This window comes from Chanodichthys erythropterus, chromosome 19 (genome assembly GCF_024489055.1).
Source record: "Chanodichthys erythropterus isolate Z2021 chromosome 19, ASM2448905v1, whole genome shotgun sequence".
NCBI classification, from domain to species: Eukaryota; Metazoa; Chordata; class Actinopteri; order Cypriniformes; family Xenocyprididae; genus Chanodichthys; species Chanodichthys erythropterus.
In genome coordinates this window covers 29,561,649-29,581,523 of record NC_090239.1, presented here as the reverse complement: position 1 = coordinate 29,581,523, position 19,875 = coordinate 29,561,649, and the positions used below count along the sequence as shown (strand labels likewise).

The following is a 19,875-nucleotide window of genomic DNA, read 5'->3' as shown; positions in this document are numbered from 1 at the left end:
AAAAAAGAAATATATTTATTGAAAACATCAATTTCTTTAATTAGACACTTGAACAAACAAATGTATCTAGTTTTTAATGTATTAAAAGTTTTATTTTAAATAAAATGTAACATTTTATATCCAGCTCAGGCAACATTGTACCATAGTGGAACACAAATATTACCAAACCATCATATTATTATGTTATTATATCAAGTTATCATATCCATATTCATCCTCATCTCCATTTTCTCTCTCACCCTCACTCTCTCCCTGATGGATTGTCACTATGATTTCATCTTCCTCATCACAGTATGACCCCTCATTAACTCCTCATCCTCACCCTCATCAACTGGCTTTGCTACCTGTTTTATACCTTTTGAAGTGCTATAGAAAATGTGCAGATCATAATATATGCAGATATAATATGTGAATTAGTATTCTTATAAGTGCATTACAAAATCATGTGAAAATGCAAATACATTTAGATAATTCTAACTCTTTACCTTACAAATGCAATATATTTGCATTCAAACCTTTGGCCTTATGCGATTCCATTATGGTACATTGTTGCCTTGAGGCAACACACAGTTTTTTGTTATTTTCTCTAAAACATTTGATGATATATAATGTAAAGTTCTTAAAAATACTTCTTTATTTGCCAGTGAAGGTGACTCATATTTTTTGTGGGTGATGAAATGGATACAAACAAGTGAAAAAAGCACTTTTCATTGGAGAAAATATGGAGTCATGTGATATGTGCACGGGCTGAAAAAGGACGCAAAATGGACCCCTGTTGGTCATGTTATGGTCTTTTTTGCACTTTTATTGATTAGTATTTGAGTTATTCTGTCCTGAGATACGTTTGATCAATCAATTGGTGCCTTATTTTATTAAAAACAAACTAAAATAGACCATGTTGCCTGGAGGCAACACCGTACCATAGAGGGTTAATTATTTTAATTTTGTTTAAATAGACTTTTCCTGTTAGGACAAATGTTCCAATCCAGTTTAAAGTCTGTAGTTGGAACATGGTCAGGTACAGAATGTGAAAGTACGCCTAAACAGCAGAATGGATTCAACCACTGCACTGCGCAGGAAAGGCCAGAGCAAGCTGTACTTTCTGATGGTCAGATTTTCAATACGTCTAAGATCGCAGTTCTATCTTCATGCAGTGGCTTTTGTGTTTTCTGTGCTCTTGTTGCTGGGGGAGGCACTCAAAATATCTTCAAATAATAATAATAAAAAAAAAAAAAGAGAGAGAGAGAGTAAATTATAGCAGACCGCTGAACTAGAATGTCCTGAAAACCTTCAGAAACATCAAAAGCTGGAGTCCTAATTATGAATTATTCATGTGAATAATAACATTTTAAGATTCAATTAAGGTCTGTACCAGAAGTGAATAATGCATATTAAATATATAAATAATAAATGAATAAATAAATAACCAAATTGCTTTGAAATGATGTGCATTGCGAAAAGTGCTATAGAAATTAAATTTCCTTGATTTACTAGTAAGCCTGATTAAAAGGCAGGCCATTATATTGTGAAAATTGCCTTGCCTTTTATTCTTGACTAAATATAACCCCAAATTTGTTATTTGATATATTGAGTTAGCAAATTATCAAAGGCTTGTGTTTGGGTAGTGCTCTTTATGAGCAAAAATAATTAAGAGTCTACATGTGTGTGGTAGCAATTTGAAGAATAATTTTCTACATCTTAAAATACAGGGGGAGATAATGAGGCTATATTTAAGCAAGAAAGACAGGATGTGAGAGAGCAGGGTTAACAGATGTCAAGGGAATCATGATCAAAACTAAAGTTCATGTCTTCTGTTCTCTTTGACAGTGCAGCTCTGTTTAAAAATCAATGGCAGTCAGGAAAGGAAGTCAGTATTCAATGGTCTTTTGATCTGTGCGATACACTGAGCCTTCACAAATAAAGAATAACACTATAGTTAGGCCCCCCAATGACTTATTTTTTCCCCCAATTCTGCTTTTCGTTTGAATTGTTCTTTAGTTCTGTTTAAATGGTTTAATTACATTTTAATTCTCACAAAAGGATGTCTGATCAATTGAATTCATAAAATGTTAACAATTTAACAATTTTTCAAATTATAACAAAAACAGGGCCCTGCGAAATATGTATACTTTTTCAGAAATGATCTGTTGTCTGTTTTGTTCTGGATTCTGCACTGTAAAAAGTTATTGTAATTTTAACTGTAAAAGACTTTAAAAATGTTGGTTAACAGTAAGTTCCCGTGCTTTACATTTTGTGTAATATTCAATGCTATCTCACGACCAATTCGTACGTATTTTATGAGGTGGCTAATTTGTACGAATTTGTAAGTTTAAGGGCGGGGTTAGGGGTAGGCCATTTGTGCAAATTCATACAAATTTGGCAACTCGTAAAATACGCACGATTTAGCAAAAAAACGTACTAATTAGAATGAGTGAGGTGGTACGAATTCGTACAAATTAGCCACCTCTTAAAATATGTATGAATTGCCGTGAGATTGGCTTGGTAATTTTACAGTAAAATACTGTTAACTATGAAAGCTTGTTTCTGCCACTAAATAAATAAATAAAAAAAGTGACTTATTTCAAAATTCTGACCTTTTTTCCCCTCAGAATTGCGAGATATAAACTCGCAACTGTGAGAAATACATTTTTTTTTTCTCACGAGCGAGTTTATATCTCGCAATTCTGACTTCTTTTTTCAGAATTGTGAGATATAAACTCAAGTTATAAAGTCCAGTTTCTAAGAAAAAAAGTCTTTATCTCACAATTCTGACTTTATAATTCACAGTTCTGACTTTATAACTTGCAGTTGTTTATATCTCAAAATTCTGAATTAATAACTCAAAATTGCGTTTATATTACGCTATTCTGAGAAAAAAAAAGTCAGAATTACGAGATGTAAACACACAATTGCGAGTCATAATTGTGAGATAAAAAGTCACACTTACCTTTTTTTTTTAATTATTATTCAGTGCTATGTGATGAACTTTGATTCTTTCTCTTTACCATCCGTATTACTATGGTGGAAGTCAGTATATGTTAAAAGTATAAAACACATTTATGTAGCAACATGGCCTTGCCATTATTCTAGTTATTACAAAGAACGATTATGCCTCTATTACCTTTTTTTGTTTTGTTGTTGTTTTTTATGATGATGGGGGTGAGGGGTTTACTCTTTTATCTGACAAATATCACTGTATCTTGTGTTTATATGCATCAATCTTGTTTCCCTTCAGGAAGTCGTGGCTCCTGGTGTCATTTCTCTTATCAGGTAGACTGGTGAAGGATCCTGAATCAGCAGGTAAGACACTCACTGACTGAAGAATGCATCTCCTAAAGCTTGTTTAATTACTCCTCGCTGTACCCGAGCTTCCTCCGAGGCAGAGCCATTAATCCAGCCCTGCCTCTGAGCATCTCCCTCTGGCCTCTTCACTCGGTCCTCCTCTGGGCTTTATCTAATGATTCAAAACAGCTCTGGAGTCAGGCTGCTCCCATGTCCATGTCCCATTGCTGCACATTCAGAGCCTGCATGAAGCTATAGCCACTGTACATTTTGCATAGTTAACACTGAAAATTAAAATATTTGACACACTGATCAAAAGTAAGATTTTTATGTTTTTTTAAAAAAGTCATCAAGGCTGCATTTATTTGCCAAAAACGCAGTAAAAATGGCAATAAAGTGAAATATTATTACGATTTAAAATAAGTGTATTCTAATTTAATCTATTTTAAAGGTGCCATCGAATTAAAAAAATTGAATTTGCCTCGGCATAGTTGAATAACAAGTCTCAAGCTCCATTGTTTCCTCCTCCTTATATAAATCTCATTTGTTTAAAAGACCTCCGAAGAACAGGTGAATCTCAACATAACACCGACTGTTACGTAACAGTCAGGATCATTAATATGTACGCCCCCAATATTTGCATATACCAGCCCATGTTCAAGCCATTACACAAGGGCAGCCAGTATTAACGTCTGGATCTGTGCACAGCTGAATCATCAGACTAGGTAAGCAAGCAAGGACAATAGCAAAAAATGGCAGATGGAGCAATAATAACTGACATGATCCATGATAACATGATATTTTTAGTGATATTTGTAAATTCTTTCTAAATGTTTCATTAGCATGTTGCTAATGTACTGTTAAATGTGGTTAAAGTTACCATCGTTTCTTACTGTATTCACGGAGACAAGAGCCGTCGCTATTTTCATTTTTAAACACTTGCAGTCTGTATAATGCATAAACACAACTTCATCAGCACTATCAAACTCATTCAGAATCAAATGTAAAAATCCAAATAAATACCATACTTACGCGATTAGACATGCTGCATGACGAACGCGTTGTAAAGATCCATTTTGGGGGTTATATTAGCTGTGTGAACTTTGTTTATGCAATGATAGAGTCGAGAGCTCGGGAGGGGGCGGAGAGCGCGAGCAATTAAAGGGGCCGCAGCCTAAATCGGCGCATTTCTAATTATGCCTCAAAATAGGCAGTTACAAAAATGAATTTAAAAAAATCTATGGGGTATTTTGAGCTGAAACTTCAGACACATTCAGGGGACACCTTAGACTTATATTACATCTTGTAAAAAAACGTTCGATGGCATGCACCTTTAAAATGTAATTTATTCCTGTAATGCAAAACTGAATTTTCAGCAGTCCCAGTCTTCAGTGTCACATGATCCTTCATTCTAATATGCTGACTTAGTGCTCAAGAAACATTTCTTATTATTATCAATGTTGAAAACACTTGTGCCGCTTCATATTTTTGTGGAAACCGTGATTTTTCAGGATTCTTTGATGAATTGAATTGAGAAATATGTAAAATAATGTAAAAACTTTACTGTCACTTTTGATCAATTTAAAAAATCTTTTGAATGGTAGTGTAAATAAATTAGTAATTTAGAGAAATATGATCTCCAAACACACCAGCCTTCTAGAAAAAGCCTGTTTTATTCTATTTCTTTTGGGGGGGATACATTGTTATGTTGGGATCAAATGACTAGCAGTGTCATGCAAATTACCAAGTTCCTACTACAACTACTACTACTACTACTAATAATAATAATAAGGTAAAACAACAATCTTAGCAATGACTATGTTGGTCACCCTTTACATTAGTTGTCTTTAAGTTAATCATTTAAATTTTACTTTTAAAAAAAAGTGTATTGGTTGATCTGGCTTGGGAAGTGGCTTATAAAGATTGTTTTTTTTTAAAAATTAGCAGTATAAAGTAACACTTCCTACACATATCCTCCAACAGAGCAACATTTCAGCAGCTGGACAGAGCAGTGAATTTTCTGACTTTGACCGAAGGTTGAATCCGCTGGCTCACTACACTACCATGCCAAACTGTGCAGATTTGTTTCTTTTATGGGATAAATATTTTACCAGCATCAGTCATGGAGCATTGGATCGATTCAAGACTGTGTTAAAATTAAACACACTGCTTCATTTTGCCTTCTTGTTCTTTCTTCCTAAATGATGTTTTAAAATATGAATTTTAGTGATTTTGCCAGAGGGCTAATCCATTTTCATTGCTGAGACTGACGCTCGGCTCAATGGCATCAATAATGCCGATGATTAACTACTGTTGCATTAAGAATCACACGTCCTTAAGACATAAAGGAAATTGAGAGCAATCATGTATCACTAATCTAATAATCTAATCAGATTATAATCAAAATTTGTCAAAATAATCCCTTGAAGAACAAAAGATCATGGATGGCGGGAAATGAATGTTTTTATGAGTTTATATTAAAATAGGCCTCAAAGGACTTGATTATTCTGATGAACACATTATGATTCATATTTCAAAACAAATCACAGCGAGTAAGCGTATGAAAATAGGAAGATTAAGAAAATTCAAAATCTGTTTTTCGTTGTCTTCCAATCCTCTATTATAGAAATAATGTACCTTTTAGTATTTTATGCATAATACATGAGCGTTTACAAAAAGGTTATTTTTTCCTTGGTGACTTTTTGGCTGGTGGTTTTCCTGTGGTTGATCTGAGTCAATATTTGGAGAACTCAAACAGATTCATAAGTAGTTTCTTTTACAAGCCAAACCAATGGAGTGTTTTAGAAGCAGCCCCAACACTGGCTGGTAATTTGATTTAATAATGTTTGGAGAGCACGCTCAGTGTAGACCAAAATGATCTTAATAACATGTGGTTCATAGAGAAAGATGTTTTTACTTTCTTGCTTTTTTATTTTTTTTATTTTACTGATAACTGTTTGCCACTCTCCATAAGTGTGCAGTAATATATTATTACTGTAAATTGCTTGGTAATTCTATCATTGTATTTTTGCTAAATAACAGTACTGCTTTTTACATGCTTACTTGGTCTATTTTTCTGGAATGTATAAAGCAATGCCTATTATGCCCAGTCTAAAAACTGGAATGTTGTCTATTAATAATGGAAAATACTACCTAGGCCCTAATCACATATATGAGGTTACCCAAGATTTTAGGCCCTTTTATATTTTCCTTATATACACTTCTGTTGGCATTCTATTTCCTATAAACACAATATTTCCATTGAAATATGATGGTAATTACCCTTAGAAGTCTATTTTGGGTTGCTTTGAGAAGTTTAGATACTGGGTAGCCAATAATTCTGTCTATTTAAAGGGTTAGATTACCCAAAAATCACCCAAAATTCTGTCATTAATTACTTATCCTCATGTTGTTTCACACCTGTAAGGCCTTCGTTCATCTTCAGAACAAAGATTAAGATATTTTTCATAAAATCCAATGATAATTCAAGATAAAATCCTAAATCATAAAACCCAAGATAATTAACACTTTCAGATGACCAGAAAGTTACTAAAGACATAGTTAAAACAGTTCATGTGACTACAATGGTTCAACCTTAATGTTATGAAGCGATTAGAATACTTTTTGTGCGCCAAAAAAACAAAATAACTTTATTGAACAATATCTAGTGATGCGAGATTTCAAAACACTGCTTCATGAAGCTTTACAAATCTTTTGTTTCGAATCATTTTTTCGGAGTGTGTATCAAACTGCCAAAGTCACATGATTTCAGTAAACGAAACTTTGTTACATCATAAGTGTTTCGAAATTTCAATGGTTCACCACTGGGGGGCGTAACTTTGATACACACTCCAAACCACTGATTCGAAACAAAAGATTCATAAAGTTTTGAAGCTTCATGAAGCAGTGTTTTGAAATCGCCCATCATGAGATATTGTTGAATAAAGGTTTTTTTTTTTTTTTTTTTTGCCGCACAAAAAGTATCTCGTCGCTTCATAACATTAAGGTTGAACCACATGAACTGTTTAAAATATGTCTTTAGAAGCTTTCTGGTCATCTGAAAGTGTTAATTATCTTGCTGGCAATGCAGGCCTCACTGAGCCATCGGATTTTATCAAAAATATCTTCATTTGTGTTCCTAAGATGAACGAAGGTCTTACAGGTGTGAAACGACATGAGGGTGAGTGATTAATGACAGAATTTTCTTTTTTGGGTGAACTAACCCTTTAATTAATTAATCTGTCAGTAGCATACCTAACCATCCTTATCCCCATATATATTATCTACACTCATCCTTATGAGTTGTGTGCAGCTAAACAAAGCTCTTAAAGCCATACATTATGGATCTATGATTAACAGGGTTAGAAAAACTGCAGCCACGAAGTGAAACATTGTTTTGTAGTGGGCAGAACAAATGAATAGTTGGCTGTATAGTGCACAGGCCAGCAGATTACCAGAGCACAGCTGCTGAGGGTAGAGCTGGAGAGGACGGGACAGGCAAACAATCAACTGCCTCCATTCTGCATTGCACTTATTGCCCATTGGGCTGGTTAAATACTGATAAAAGCACAAATTTAAGTCTCGTATCACTGCAATCACAGTGACAAATTAACTCATGCCCTCAATTTCAGAGGATCAACTTTTGTATACAGTAAACAATTTTTTTTTCAGTACTGCATTGGCTCACCACTTGGCTGCTGAGACAAAAATAAGTTGAAAACCACTGATTTTAATTAGGCTTATTTTGTCATTTAATTTAACCAGTGTTAAAAAAAAAAAAAAAAAAAAAAAAAAAACTTTGATGAATAGCAGTTTTAGCTACTGTTGGAAGTGTGTTACATGCTTTTGCCTGTTGACAGTGTTCTCGTCTGACTGGCAGGGGGCGCTCTGCTCAAGCGCAGCATTGCTTCAGGGTGCTGCAGAAGATATGCAGCAAACTGATGATTCTTTGTTTATTGGATTCTTATGTGACATTCTACTGTACACATTCTCTCCGTCTATGCACTTGCCTTTCAGTTTTTACTGGCGAGTCTGAACATGCACAAGTCATTTGTCTTTATGTGCATGTACTTTATGTATACAGAGCTTTATGTGCACTATTTTTTCAAATGATTTATTTTTGTTTTAATGTTTTCATGGTGTAGACTACAATGATTCAGCTGCATAGACTGAAGGGATCGGCACTTGAGGAGGACAGAAAACCAGCACATTTCGGATTGCGAACACGTACTCTGATTAGATTCAATGAAGCATTTCAGATTCATTTTCAAGTCAATAGATTTTTATAGATTTTATAAGGCCTCTGGAGTAAATTGTAAGCACAATTATTTGTTGTAACACTAACTGTAGATTTTTTTTTAATAGGTTGGATACAAATAGACTATCAAAAATAAATGTATCAAGTTATTTAAGGTTCAATAGGAGGGGTGTGTATAAATGTTCCACTGTGGAAACAATTTGTGGTACAGCCAAGGCTTTCAATGTTTTGCACCAAATGTGTATTTTAATCACAGAAACATTCAAAGGCAGGAAACAGAGATGGCGTCAGATGCCCTTTCCTTCTGAGTCAACAGCCGATTGTGTCTGAGCGAGTTTGAGACACACTTAATGGCACCTTGCCTCATGTGGTGGTTTGGGGCTGTTGGGACCAGCGCTGTTCTTATAATCATACTCCCCCCCCAGTCCAAATTCTAAATTACATTCCCAAACGGAAGTTGGCCGCAGCATCATCAACAGTATTTTTACGTGTTACCAGCAAGATGGACTACTGGTAATATAATTTAGATTTAAGATAGTGTTGAGGAGTTTTTCTGGGCTCCACAAAGCCAAAGTTCCACACAGCAGTCTGTAATTATGTTGTTGCCTCTCTCACCATATAGTTAATTCAACCACTAGATGGGGTATTAAAAACTTGGAAAACATTTGGAGGGTATTTTATATCTTAATGAAGTGCAGTTGTTTCATGGTGAGCTTGTTCTCCTAAAAATATTTATTAGTAAATGTTTTAAGTGGTACAAAAACTTTTGCTGTGCCACGGTCAACTCGATGGTGTTTAATCCCATTACTCTTTTGTAAGCAAATCCCAGCTGTGGGACGAGTAAACTATTATAGTGCCGTCTATTAAAATGTTTCATGAAATATAAAGTTGTTAACTATACCGAGTCTAATTTGGTCCATTGCTGCTATTTAAATCGTAGCATGCTATATATACACATCATGCGGTAAAACACGGTGGCTTTAAATGGACCAGTGTTTAACCTAACAGCAAGAAGGCAAAAATGCATTCCTGTAGCAGCTAAAAGATTTAGGCCAGATTTTTGGAGTCTGAGCAGTCAAGTTTGAACTCTAACCTCCAACACGCAGCTGGCTGTGACAATCTTACACTGAAAGAGACACTTTAAGTGCTCTTGACAAACAGTCTAATTATGGGGCCACAAAATTCCCAGTGCTCATTACAATTATAATGAACAGGGTAAACTAGAGCAGATGTGTCCTTTTCAGTACTGTACCAAGGCAGTGTGAGACTTCTACATGGTCACTCTATATTATAAACATTAGCTCAAATTTTTGTTTATACATATGTTTCTGAAACATAGTCTAATCCATAATAGTATCCAATCTTAAGTTCTAGCCAATGGTTATGATATAAAGTATGAAAGTAGGGCAGAGAAATAGGTTTAGTGATTGGATTCATTTAAAGGAGTAGTTCACTCTAAAATTAAAATTTTATCATTTAAGCCCCAAGGTGAATAACGTGTATGCCTTATTTTGATATTTCGAAGAGCACTGCTCTTTCCCATACAATGTAAGATTAAAAGGATATTTGTTCACCCAAAAATTTAAATTCTGTCATCATTTACTCACCCTCATGTTGAACCAAAACTGTAGACATCCTTTCTTCTGTGAAACACAACTGTTTTGTCCATATAGTGAAACCATGCATCTCACTGGCTTTTATCATACAGACAAATACACTGGTAACACTTTTCAATAAGGTTCATTGGTTAAACATTAGTTAATGTATTAACTAACATGAACTAACCATGAGGAATACATTTGTTACTGTATTTACTAATCTTCATTAACATTAGTTAATGAAAATACAGTTGTTCATTGTTAATGTTAGTCCACAGTGCATTAAAGGTGATAAAGAGGATCTTTTCGTCGACTGAGAATCCAAAGACTGTTACTGAGTTTTTGAAATGAGCACATGCGTAAGAACAACCCCCCTCCTTCACAGCTCATTTAGAGGGAACGCCTCCCAAAAGTCGTGCACGAGTATTGGATCACGAGTGTTTACCACCAGCATTCACTGTGTCGTGTTAGTGGATTCATTATGTCAGACTCACCGCAGGTAACTCATAATCTGAAGTTGTTACTCCTGTCTCCTGACAAAAAACATTGCATGCGGCGCCTGTGGAGTGTGGAAAGTTACTGGAGCGCGCAGCCGCGCTCGTCTCTCACAAGGAACATCACGGCAGTGATTGACAAGCCGGAGGGCCAATCGTTTACACGATGATCGCGTAAACGATTGGCTGATGTTTTTAAGGCCCTACCTCGTGCACAGATGATGTATATTAATATTATTCCTTTCAGTGCACCTAATAAATAGTCTTTTATCAGTTAATGACAGTTTCAAGTAATATTGCAAAAATGTATAAAACAAAACATCCTCTTTAGCACCTTTAAGTAATGTTAACAAGATTTGAATGATGTATTGGTAAATGTTGAAATTAGCATTAACAATGATTAATAAATGCTGTAGAAGTGTAGTTTATTATTAGTTCATGTAATTAAATAATGTTAACTAATGAACCTTATTGTAAAGTGTTACCAAAACACAAACATTTTTCAAAATATCTTCTTTTAAGTTCCACAGAAGAAAAAAAGTTTACTGCTTGGAACAACGTGAGGGTGATTAAATGATGACACAATTTTCATTTTTGGGTGAATTATCCCTTTAGGTTAGCTAGTAGGAGTGGTCCATCTTCCCAAAACTTCATATCACGATCTTATAACAAATAATCATGATCTGAATCGCGATCTTCACAATTTTGATTGTCAAATATACATTGATTTTTATTAAAACTACTAAAGTTATACAGTCAGGAGCGGTGAGTGATTTTGTCTTTTGTTTAACATTAATGACAGTCAGTTGCATTGGGCTTTAAGACTAAATGCTTGGATCAAATATTATGACATGCATCCAATTTCTTTCCCAACCATTCATTCACTCAAGACATAACTGACTGTCTTTATGTAAAAACTTGCCAAGACGGACATTTTTACATATTTTTGTATATTTGACCATTTCGGCACACGCCTGAAACCCCAAGCATATACTTTTCTCATCTGTGTTCCTCTCCGTCTGGCACACAGAAAGTGCTCTTTTGCAGTTTAATGGGCTTTTTTTTTTTTTTTTTTACATGATTTGACTGATTTGGACGTTAAAGGGTTAGTTCACCCAAAAAATGAAAATTCTGTCATTAATAACTCACCCTCATGTCATTCCACACCTGTAAGACCTTCGTTCATCTTCAGAACACAAATTAAGATATTTCTGATGAAATCCAAGAGGTAAATGACTCATCCAGACAGCAATATAATCAACACTTTCAAAGTCTAGAAAGGTACTAAAGACATCATTAAAACTGTCGACATGACTGCAGTGGTTAAACCTTAATTTTATGAACTGATGGGAATACTTTTTGTGCACAAAAACAAAACAAAAATCATTCAACAATGTCTTCTTTTCCCTGTCATTATCCTTACACAGTAAGCACAGTAAAGGCTTCCGTGTGATGCTGATGCAGCCAATAATGAGAACCTGGAAGCGCTGGAGGTGAACAATGTACGAGTATGACACAGAAGAGAAGATACTGTTGAATAAAGTCATTATTTTTGTTTTGTTTTTACACACAAAAAGTATTCTTGTGGCTTCATAAAATTAAGGTTGAACCACTGCAGTCACTTTGACAGTTTTAACAATGTCTTTAGTTCCTTTCTGGACCTTGAAAGTGTTGATTACATTGCTGTCTATGGACGAGTCATATACCCTTTGGATTTAATAAAAAATATCTTGTGTTCCTAAAATGAACGAAGGTCTTACGCATGTGGAACAACATGAGAGTGAGTAATTTTTGGGTGAACTAACCCTTTAAGTTAAGGCTTTAAGGAGGGGCAAAAGCACAAGGAAGGGAACAGCATCACGTTTTCATAATCGTTGGAAGCCAAAATCGAAACCAAAAATTTGATTCATCGCACAACCCTATTGCTGTTGAATTGTTTTTGTGATATAATCTAGTAGGAAGTAATTGCTGTATTTCAACATTATTATGAGGACATAAAAGATCATGATCACTACGATTCGCTTGAAAAGTAGATAGTCTTCAAGTTCGATCACGATATAAAATCATTAGATTGCCCACTCCTATTAGCTAGAATTTGTGTTAAAAAAAACCCCAGTATCTTTGCAAATAATGCGAAAACATGCGTGGATGAACCGTTGTCTTCTATTAAGTTATAAAACTGTTTATTACTCATTACAAAATGTTACATAGCAACCTTGAGTGTTACTCCAAACGTTGTTTGGAGTAAATACATTTCTTGAAGTTTAGTTTCTACTACTAATACATCAAAAAAACAAAAAAAACAAACAAAAAAAAAACAATATAATTGATTACCCTAGGAGTACTGTGTTGCTTTTCAAATTGTCTCTGTACTTTCCCAAAATCTTTTGTGCAAAGAAATCATGCTTCTTTTAATTAAAACCTCTTTTCTGGCAAGTGTTACACTTCATTTAATACAGACGCAAATTTGACTGCTGTGAGACCTAAAATTCAATAACAATATCTGAAACAAATTTTAACCGTCAACTATCCTTAAACAGAAAATGATGGAAAAGCCTGTGTGTGCTTAACTAAGTGCTCCTAAAATATGTTTTTCCCCAAATGTAGTTTTAAATTTCAGTTGTATCTCCTGATAAAAAGTCCTCTGAGTAAGCGATCACAAGTGTACACCAGCAAATACAAAACTCACTTTCTGACACTTAAGTAGTCCTGCATTTTATCCTTTCACCATCCAAAATCGCTCTCTAGCCCCGTAGTTCAGAGCAGTCAGAAATTACAGTAGCGAGTGAACATGATACAAAATGCGTTCAGTCTGTGAAGGTTATGTACAAGCACCTCAGTCCTACATTTGACAAACACATTCCACATTGCTCTGTTGAACAGGAGCGAGTTTGGCTGGGTATGAGAGGAGCTGAAAGGGAGGCCAGCAGACAGTGGTCAAAGAAGCTTGTGAAGCCTACCTCACATTGTATCACTGACGTTTAAGATTCCTTCAAGGAAAGCTTAGTTAGTTTTATTTACATGTAACCGTGTAACACACCGAACTGCAATACTCTGGTCTTTTTTCTGCGCCTTTATCAAATGTGATATCTCATTGCTTAACCCTCGTAGGATTGAAAAATAAACATATAAAACTACCACACTGTTGCATTTTTAAAAAATAACAACAACAACAACAACAACAACAACAACAGCAACAAAAAACGTACAGTCAAGAATAATGTGAAAAGGTCCAACAGTTACCCAGGCAGCTCTTGCATTATCGTATCATAGTGTTTCAGACAAAAGAGCTCTCAGAATGGACTGAAATAGCACTGTTGCCTTGCACTGATTTGTCACTCGACTTTCCTTTGGATGCCTCTGTGGACATCATACCCATCTCCACTTGGGCACCTGTGCCAAGGCAACATGTTTTCGAACACTTTCAAACAGTGCGTTGAGAACAAGCCACAATCAGCCCAGTTGGCCCCTGTTCAAAGAAATGTGCAAATCATAAACTTGAGTGGCAAGAAAGTAATTAACAGAAATAACTGCTCCTGTGTTAAAGCGTTTATAAAACACTGCTATTGGTTGGATACATAGTGTGACCATGCTTGATGGAATTTTCTGAGGAGCATCAAGTCTGGGCTGGGCTCATCCAGCCAGGGAATATCAGACTGCATCACCTAGGAAAGTTTAGTGCTGGGGTGCACTGAAGAAAGTTGAGGGGGACTGAAAGCTGGCTGGGGGTGAAGGGCTGACATGGGGTAGAGGCCAGGGTGTAGAATGTCCCCGTATGAGGTGCCCACTTGGTGCCTGTACATGTGGGTGGGATTGGCGGCCAGGAACTGTCTTTGCATCATTAAGGAATGAATGGCAAAGGGGGGCATGAGTGGCGACAGAACTGCCTGGTTCTTCAAGTACTGCAGTGGATGGGAGTAACTTGGGGTGACATGGGAGCCCAAGCTTTCACACATGTCCTGGACCTGAGATACAAATGTCCCTGGATACAGCCCTTGGAATAAATGGGAGTGCAAGGGGATCTTGTGGCCCTCCGAAACATAACCGTTGATGTGCACCGCGTGAGCAGGTTCTGCTGGCTTCATGGACTCACTTTCAGCTTCCGGCGTTCTTGGTTTCCCCGGGCCGTCCCTTTGCGTCGAGCAGTGCAAGGGCGTCACGGCCCGGATCTTCTTCTCCGATGGTCCGTTTTCCAAATCCTCAAGGCTCCTTTTCAGTGGCCGTGCAGTGCAAATATTCTGTGGGCTGCTTTTTGCACTCAGAATGGGCCGAGCCATCTCATCGATCTTGTAGCTCAAGGTCTCTTCTCCTCTGCCGCTGTGTGATTTCGGGTCTGTTACCTTTTTAGACGTGGACACGGTCATGGGAGTAACACGACAAGCCCTGGGATGGTAATCTATGCTTGAGCTCTGACTGCTGCCTGCTTGAAAGAGAGGAGAGTTTTTAATGTCCTGTTGCATTGTGGGATGTGGGATGCCAGTGAGAGAGGATGTGGAATGAGGCAGTTTGTGGGGAGAGGATTTTGGGAGGCTCAAATCAGTTGGTTGCTCCTCTGTTACCCTTTCTGCAGGAGGTCCCTTTTCTTTCTGACTAAGCCGGGCGCAGTAATTCAAACCCACATTGTCGGGATGCTGACTTGGGGGAAAGCCCTGGGCGGTCTCACAGTCTCGAGGGTAAACGTCTCTGCTAAGATACTTGCTTATCTGCTCTTTGCTCAGGTGGTGCTCCGTTTGTCGGCAGAGATTGTGTAGGTGTGGTGAGGAGTAAAAGTCACTCAGGAAGCTGGGAGCCTGGCCAGGACGAGGCATCTCAGCAGATTTCTCCATGCTGGAATGGGGGTCGGTCCTCATAATGTACGGCTCTCTTATCGGAGTAGGCTGTGGCAGGGGTATTGGTTCTCCCTCACTACACCCTTCTTTCTGAGAGCCCTCTGTTGAGGACCTCCTGTCCTCACTACCCCTGGACTTGAAGCTCTGAGCATGCTGAATAACTGATGGTCGTTTGATCACCATGTTGGTCTCTGCAGTGGAAGGAGCATGGGAGCTCTGCTGTCCAGCAGATGAGCTTTCTGTACTACTGCTGGACAACCTCCTACTGACCAATGGAGGTGGCGGTCCATATGGGTAATTATTAAGCAGTCCTGTTCCACTGACTTGGGACAGCATCTTCTTCTTGGCTAATGGGGACATGATGCCAGGATTACCCCTAGGGTAGAGGAGAGGATTAAAATTGAAGCATGCTTCTTCCTTTTTAGTGGGCTCGGCCCTTTCGGGTGGGATTTCAGGAGATGCGACAGGTTTCTGCTTTATGGTCGGCAGCACCATTCCCACCTGGTTTTGGCCCTCTTTTGGCCTAGACTGTTCAATGTTTGCAAGGGCACCTGGAGGTACCTTGTATTCCAGCATCCCATGCTGCCATTGGTCCGGTGTGTGAGAGTTGGGGATAGGATGACCGTGGTGCAGCGGCATGGCAGCAACAGGAAACACGTCACAATCCTCTGATTTGAGTGGGGCACCATCTTGTGGAAGTGAAGGCAAGACATTCCCATTTGCATGCTCATATGCGTTATGGAGCACAGGTTGATCTTCATCTTTGATCACTAGCTGCACACCTTCATCTTCAATAAGAGGACTCTTTGCTTCTAGGTCCTTTGAGGTTAGAACCAGGGACTGTTGGCTATCCTGCTTCTCCTGGAGCTGTTCCGTGTTCTCCATCCCCTACAGACACATAGAAACATTACTTAATGGCACATTAAACAAATTTTTTTTTTCTTTAATTATAATATAATATAATATAATATAATATAATATAATATAATATAATATAATATAATATAATATAATATAATATAATATAATATATATGCTGTGTGTACATTAATGAGGGAAAAATTAACTATATATATATATATATATATATATATATATATATATATATATATATATATATATATATATATATATATATATATATAAATGTATATGTCTACATTTCCACTTCTGCAGTCTGGAATGCAAATAGGTAAAAAGAAATGGGTGAAAAATTGAGATGATTGACAAAAAGGCATGTTATTATTCTGTTATACCTCAAAGTAAGTTTCAAGGTCCTTGATTTTATGAAAGCTTTAAGAGTCTGCTTTTGACTGAGTTCAGCATTCAGTTTCAAACATGGAAACTGTTATAAGCAGTCAGACAGAAGAGTTCTAACTGCTTTTAGACAGATGGGAAAGGTTGTAAGATCAAATTTATTATCCATGTGTATGAATTGAACTTTAAAATTTGCATCTTCAATTTTTAACTTCTTAAACTTGCAAAGAGATGTCAGTCTGCCCAATGCTGGGAACATTTTGACTAGGTGGTACTTATGTTGGTTCTGGATGTTCTGTCATTCTGTCATTAATTACTCATCCTCATGTCGTTCTTAACCTTTTGTTCATCTTCCGAACACAAATGAAGATATTTTGATGAAATCTGAGAACTTTCTGTCCCTCCATAGATGGCTACATTAGTGAAACTAATCCATATGAATTTAGAGGTTTAGCCCAAATTTTCTGTAGAAACACAATCACTTTATATGATGAACCGATGGAATTAAGGCTTTTATTCACATATAAACATTCATCAACTCAATGAGGTTTGTTCTTGTGTGTTACACAGTACATTTGAGCTTCAGCAAGAGGTTTGTTCTCACATGTCAAGCAGGTTCGGTTGAGCTTCCGTTTATGTACACTGATCAATGTTTATATGTGAATAAAAGCCTAAATTCAATCTGTTCATCATATAAAGCGATCAAGTTTCATTAAAAATTTTGGAATAGACCACTCAATTCATATGGATTAGTTTTACGATCTCTTAATGAACTTTTTGAAGCATCAAAGTGGTAGTTGCGTAGCTGTCTATGGAGGGACAGAAAGCTCACAGATTTCATCAAAAAGATCTTCATTTGTGTTCTTAAGATGAACGAAAGTCTTACGGGTTTGGAAAGACACGAGGATGAGTAATTAATGACAGAATTTTCATTTAACCCTTTAAGAGTTTGAGAAACACAAACTGAGTCATATAGCTTTGTATGTGCAGCAGAAACCATATAAACAAATTTGCTGAAGAATGCTGTAAGTTCAGCATCTATGCTAATGGCCAACATCAAAGTCTTTTGCAAGACATGCATAAGTTTGCATCAACAGATGACCTTGTACTTATGCGTACCAGCAGCTGAGCTGCAGCAGGTTTAAAGCTGATACCTCAATGCTTTCTCCATGCAAATATCTCTTCTGTCTCTTTTTGACACAAATGAGATAAAAGATGAGGCTGTGTAAGCTTTGCATCATTTCAGAGCTGAAAAAATCAATCCCAAAATCCTCTAAATGCAGTCTGCTTAAATGAGAGTAGAAAACAAAGTCAGCATGATTGCATAAAAGAGACAGCCGACACCTGCTGCCATATCCAGAGCATGATGCAAGTTTTGCACTTTGGACAAACTTCACATGTCTCTAATGAGCAGATGCTTTCCGGAACTTCAGAGTGGTGACAGCGGTGCAGAAGAGAGGCATGCACCGCCCATCCATTCATTATCAGTGATAGAGGAAGAGATGCACAGATGTTTGACATCAGCTGGTGTCAAATAAAAGGCTGGCTCATCCTTTCACTCCATTTCCTCACTCAACCCAGATGAATGTGTAACTACACGTAAATAATCGCATGTTCATACATCACATTACACAGCGCAGAGACAAACAGCTTGTCCCGGCTTGTTTTTGTAGACTTGAAAATAGCATGATTGCCTTGATCTACTATCTGACAGCTTTTGAGCACTATTTTATGGTAATTTATACTGTAGGTCCTAAATGTGTATGTCCATGGTACTTTTGTACCAAATTGATAAAAAAAAAAAGTCTATGAAGAGCAGCTGCTCATTTGAACAGTCAAATGCTATACTTGTTCTTAATGTTTGCTGAGATATTACTGTAAACACGTTTTGCACTGTCTCAAGTGAATGTAAACAAGTTCAAATACATATGTTCAAATACCAGATCTGTGCATTAGGTCTTGCAGCGTAAATGGCGCCTAATAGACCTGTCAGAGTCTCTTATGTCAGTCTCATTTATGTCTCAATACTGTATAATCTTGCATTGAAGACAGTGGCCATAATATACAGGTGCTGTAGCTTTATTTTACATTATTACTTTTTTCTTCAGAATGCTTACTTGAATACTTGATACTGCTGTCAGATACCTTGTTGTAAAAGTATTTGTTGTATTGCTTGTATTTTGTTTCTTTGATCATTATTTTTCTACCAACTATTTTTTGTTTTAAATAGCCTATATTTACTAGAATAAACTGAAGCAAAGTTACTTCATATTATTATAATCATCATTACCATTAATAATAATCTTCGTTTTTATCTTCTGTATACATTTTAATTTTAGTTAAAAGTTTGTGATTTTCATTTCATTAGTTATTGCTTATTTTATTGTATTACTAATTTTTAATCCAGTTCCATTTTTTTTAAATATGTTATTTCAGTAAACATTTATTTTATTTAAAGTAACAAAATATGTTTGCTTTTTTAATAGCTTTAGCTTTAGTTAAGTATAATAGCACTGTCTTATTTCTTTAATTGTTTAAAGGTGCCCTAGAATTAAAAATTGAATTTACATTGGTATAGTTAAATAACAAGAGTTCAGTACATGTAAATGACATACAGTGAGTCTCAAACTCCATTGTTTCCTCCTTCTTACATAAATCTCATTTGTTTAAAAGACCTCCGGAAAACAGGCAAATCTCAACATAACACCTACTGTTATGTAACAGTCGGGATCATTAATATGTACGCCCCCAATATTTGCATATGGCAGCTCATGTTCAAGGCATTACACAAGGGCAGCCAGTATTAACATCTGGATGTGCACAGCTGATCATCAGACTAGGTAAGCAAGCAAGAACAATAGCGAAAAATGGCAGATGGAGCAATGATAACTGACATGATCCATGATAACATGATATTTTTAATGATATTTGTAAATTGTCTTTCTAAATGTTTCGTTAGCATGTTGCTAATGTACTGTTAACCCTCTGGAGTCTGAGGCTGATTTGGGGCCTGGAGAACTCAAATTCATCTAAAAGAAGAAGAGGCTATTCCATGAATGGAGTTTCCAATACATACTGCAGCCGGAGGGCGCTAAAGAAACAAAAACTCATCTAAATTTCATCTGTAGAAGACAAGTAAACAGGAAGTAACTGCATGT

The 19,875-nt window shown here is 36.5% G+C and overlaps 1 protein-coding gene across 2 annotated transcripts in view; it reads right to left on the bottom strand.

Annotated features, from left to right (window-relative positions):
- Positions 1-12,792: 12,792 nt before the first annotated feature.
- arid5b (AT-rich interaction domain 5B) overlaps positions 12,793-19,875 on the bottom strand; it is a 148,200-nt gene continuing 141,117 nt past the window's right edge. For both annotated transcript variants that reach the window (XM_067369684.1, XM_067369683.1), the window contains one exon: positions 12,793-16,348. In XM_067369684.1, the coding sequence (XP_067225785.1) occupies positions 14,297-16,348 (2,052 nt within the window). In that variant the 3' untranslated portion in view covers positions 12,793-14,296. The remainder of the gene's footprint in view (positions 16,349-19,875) is intronic.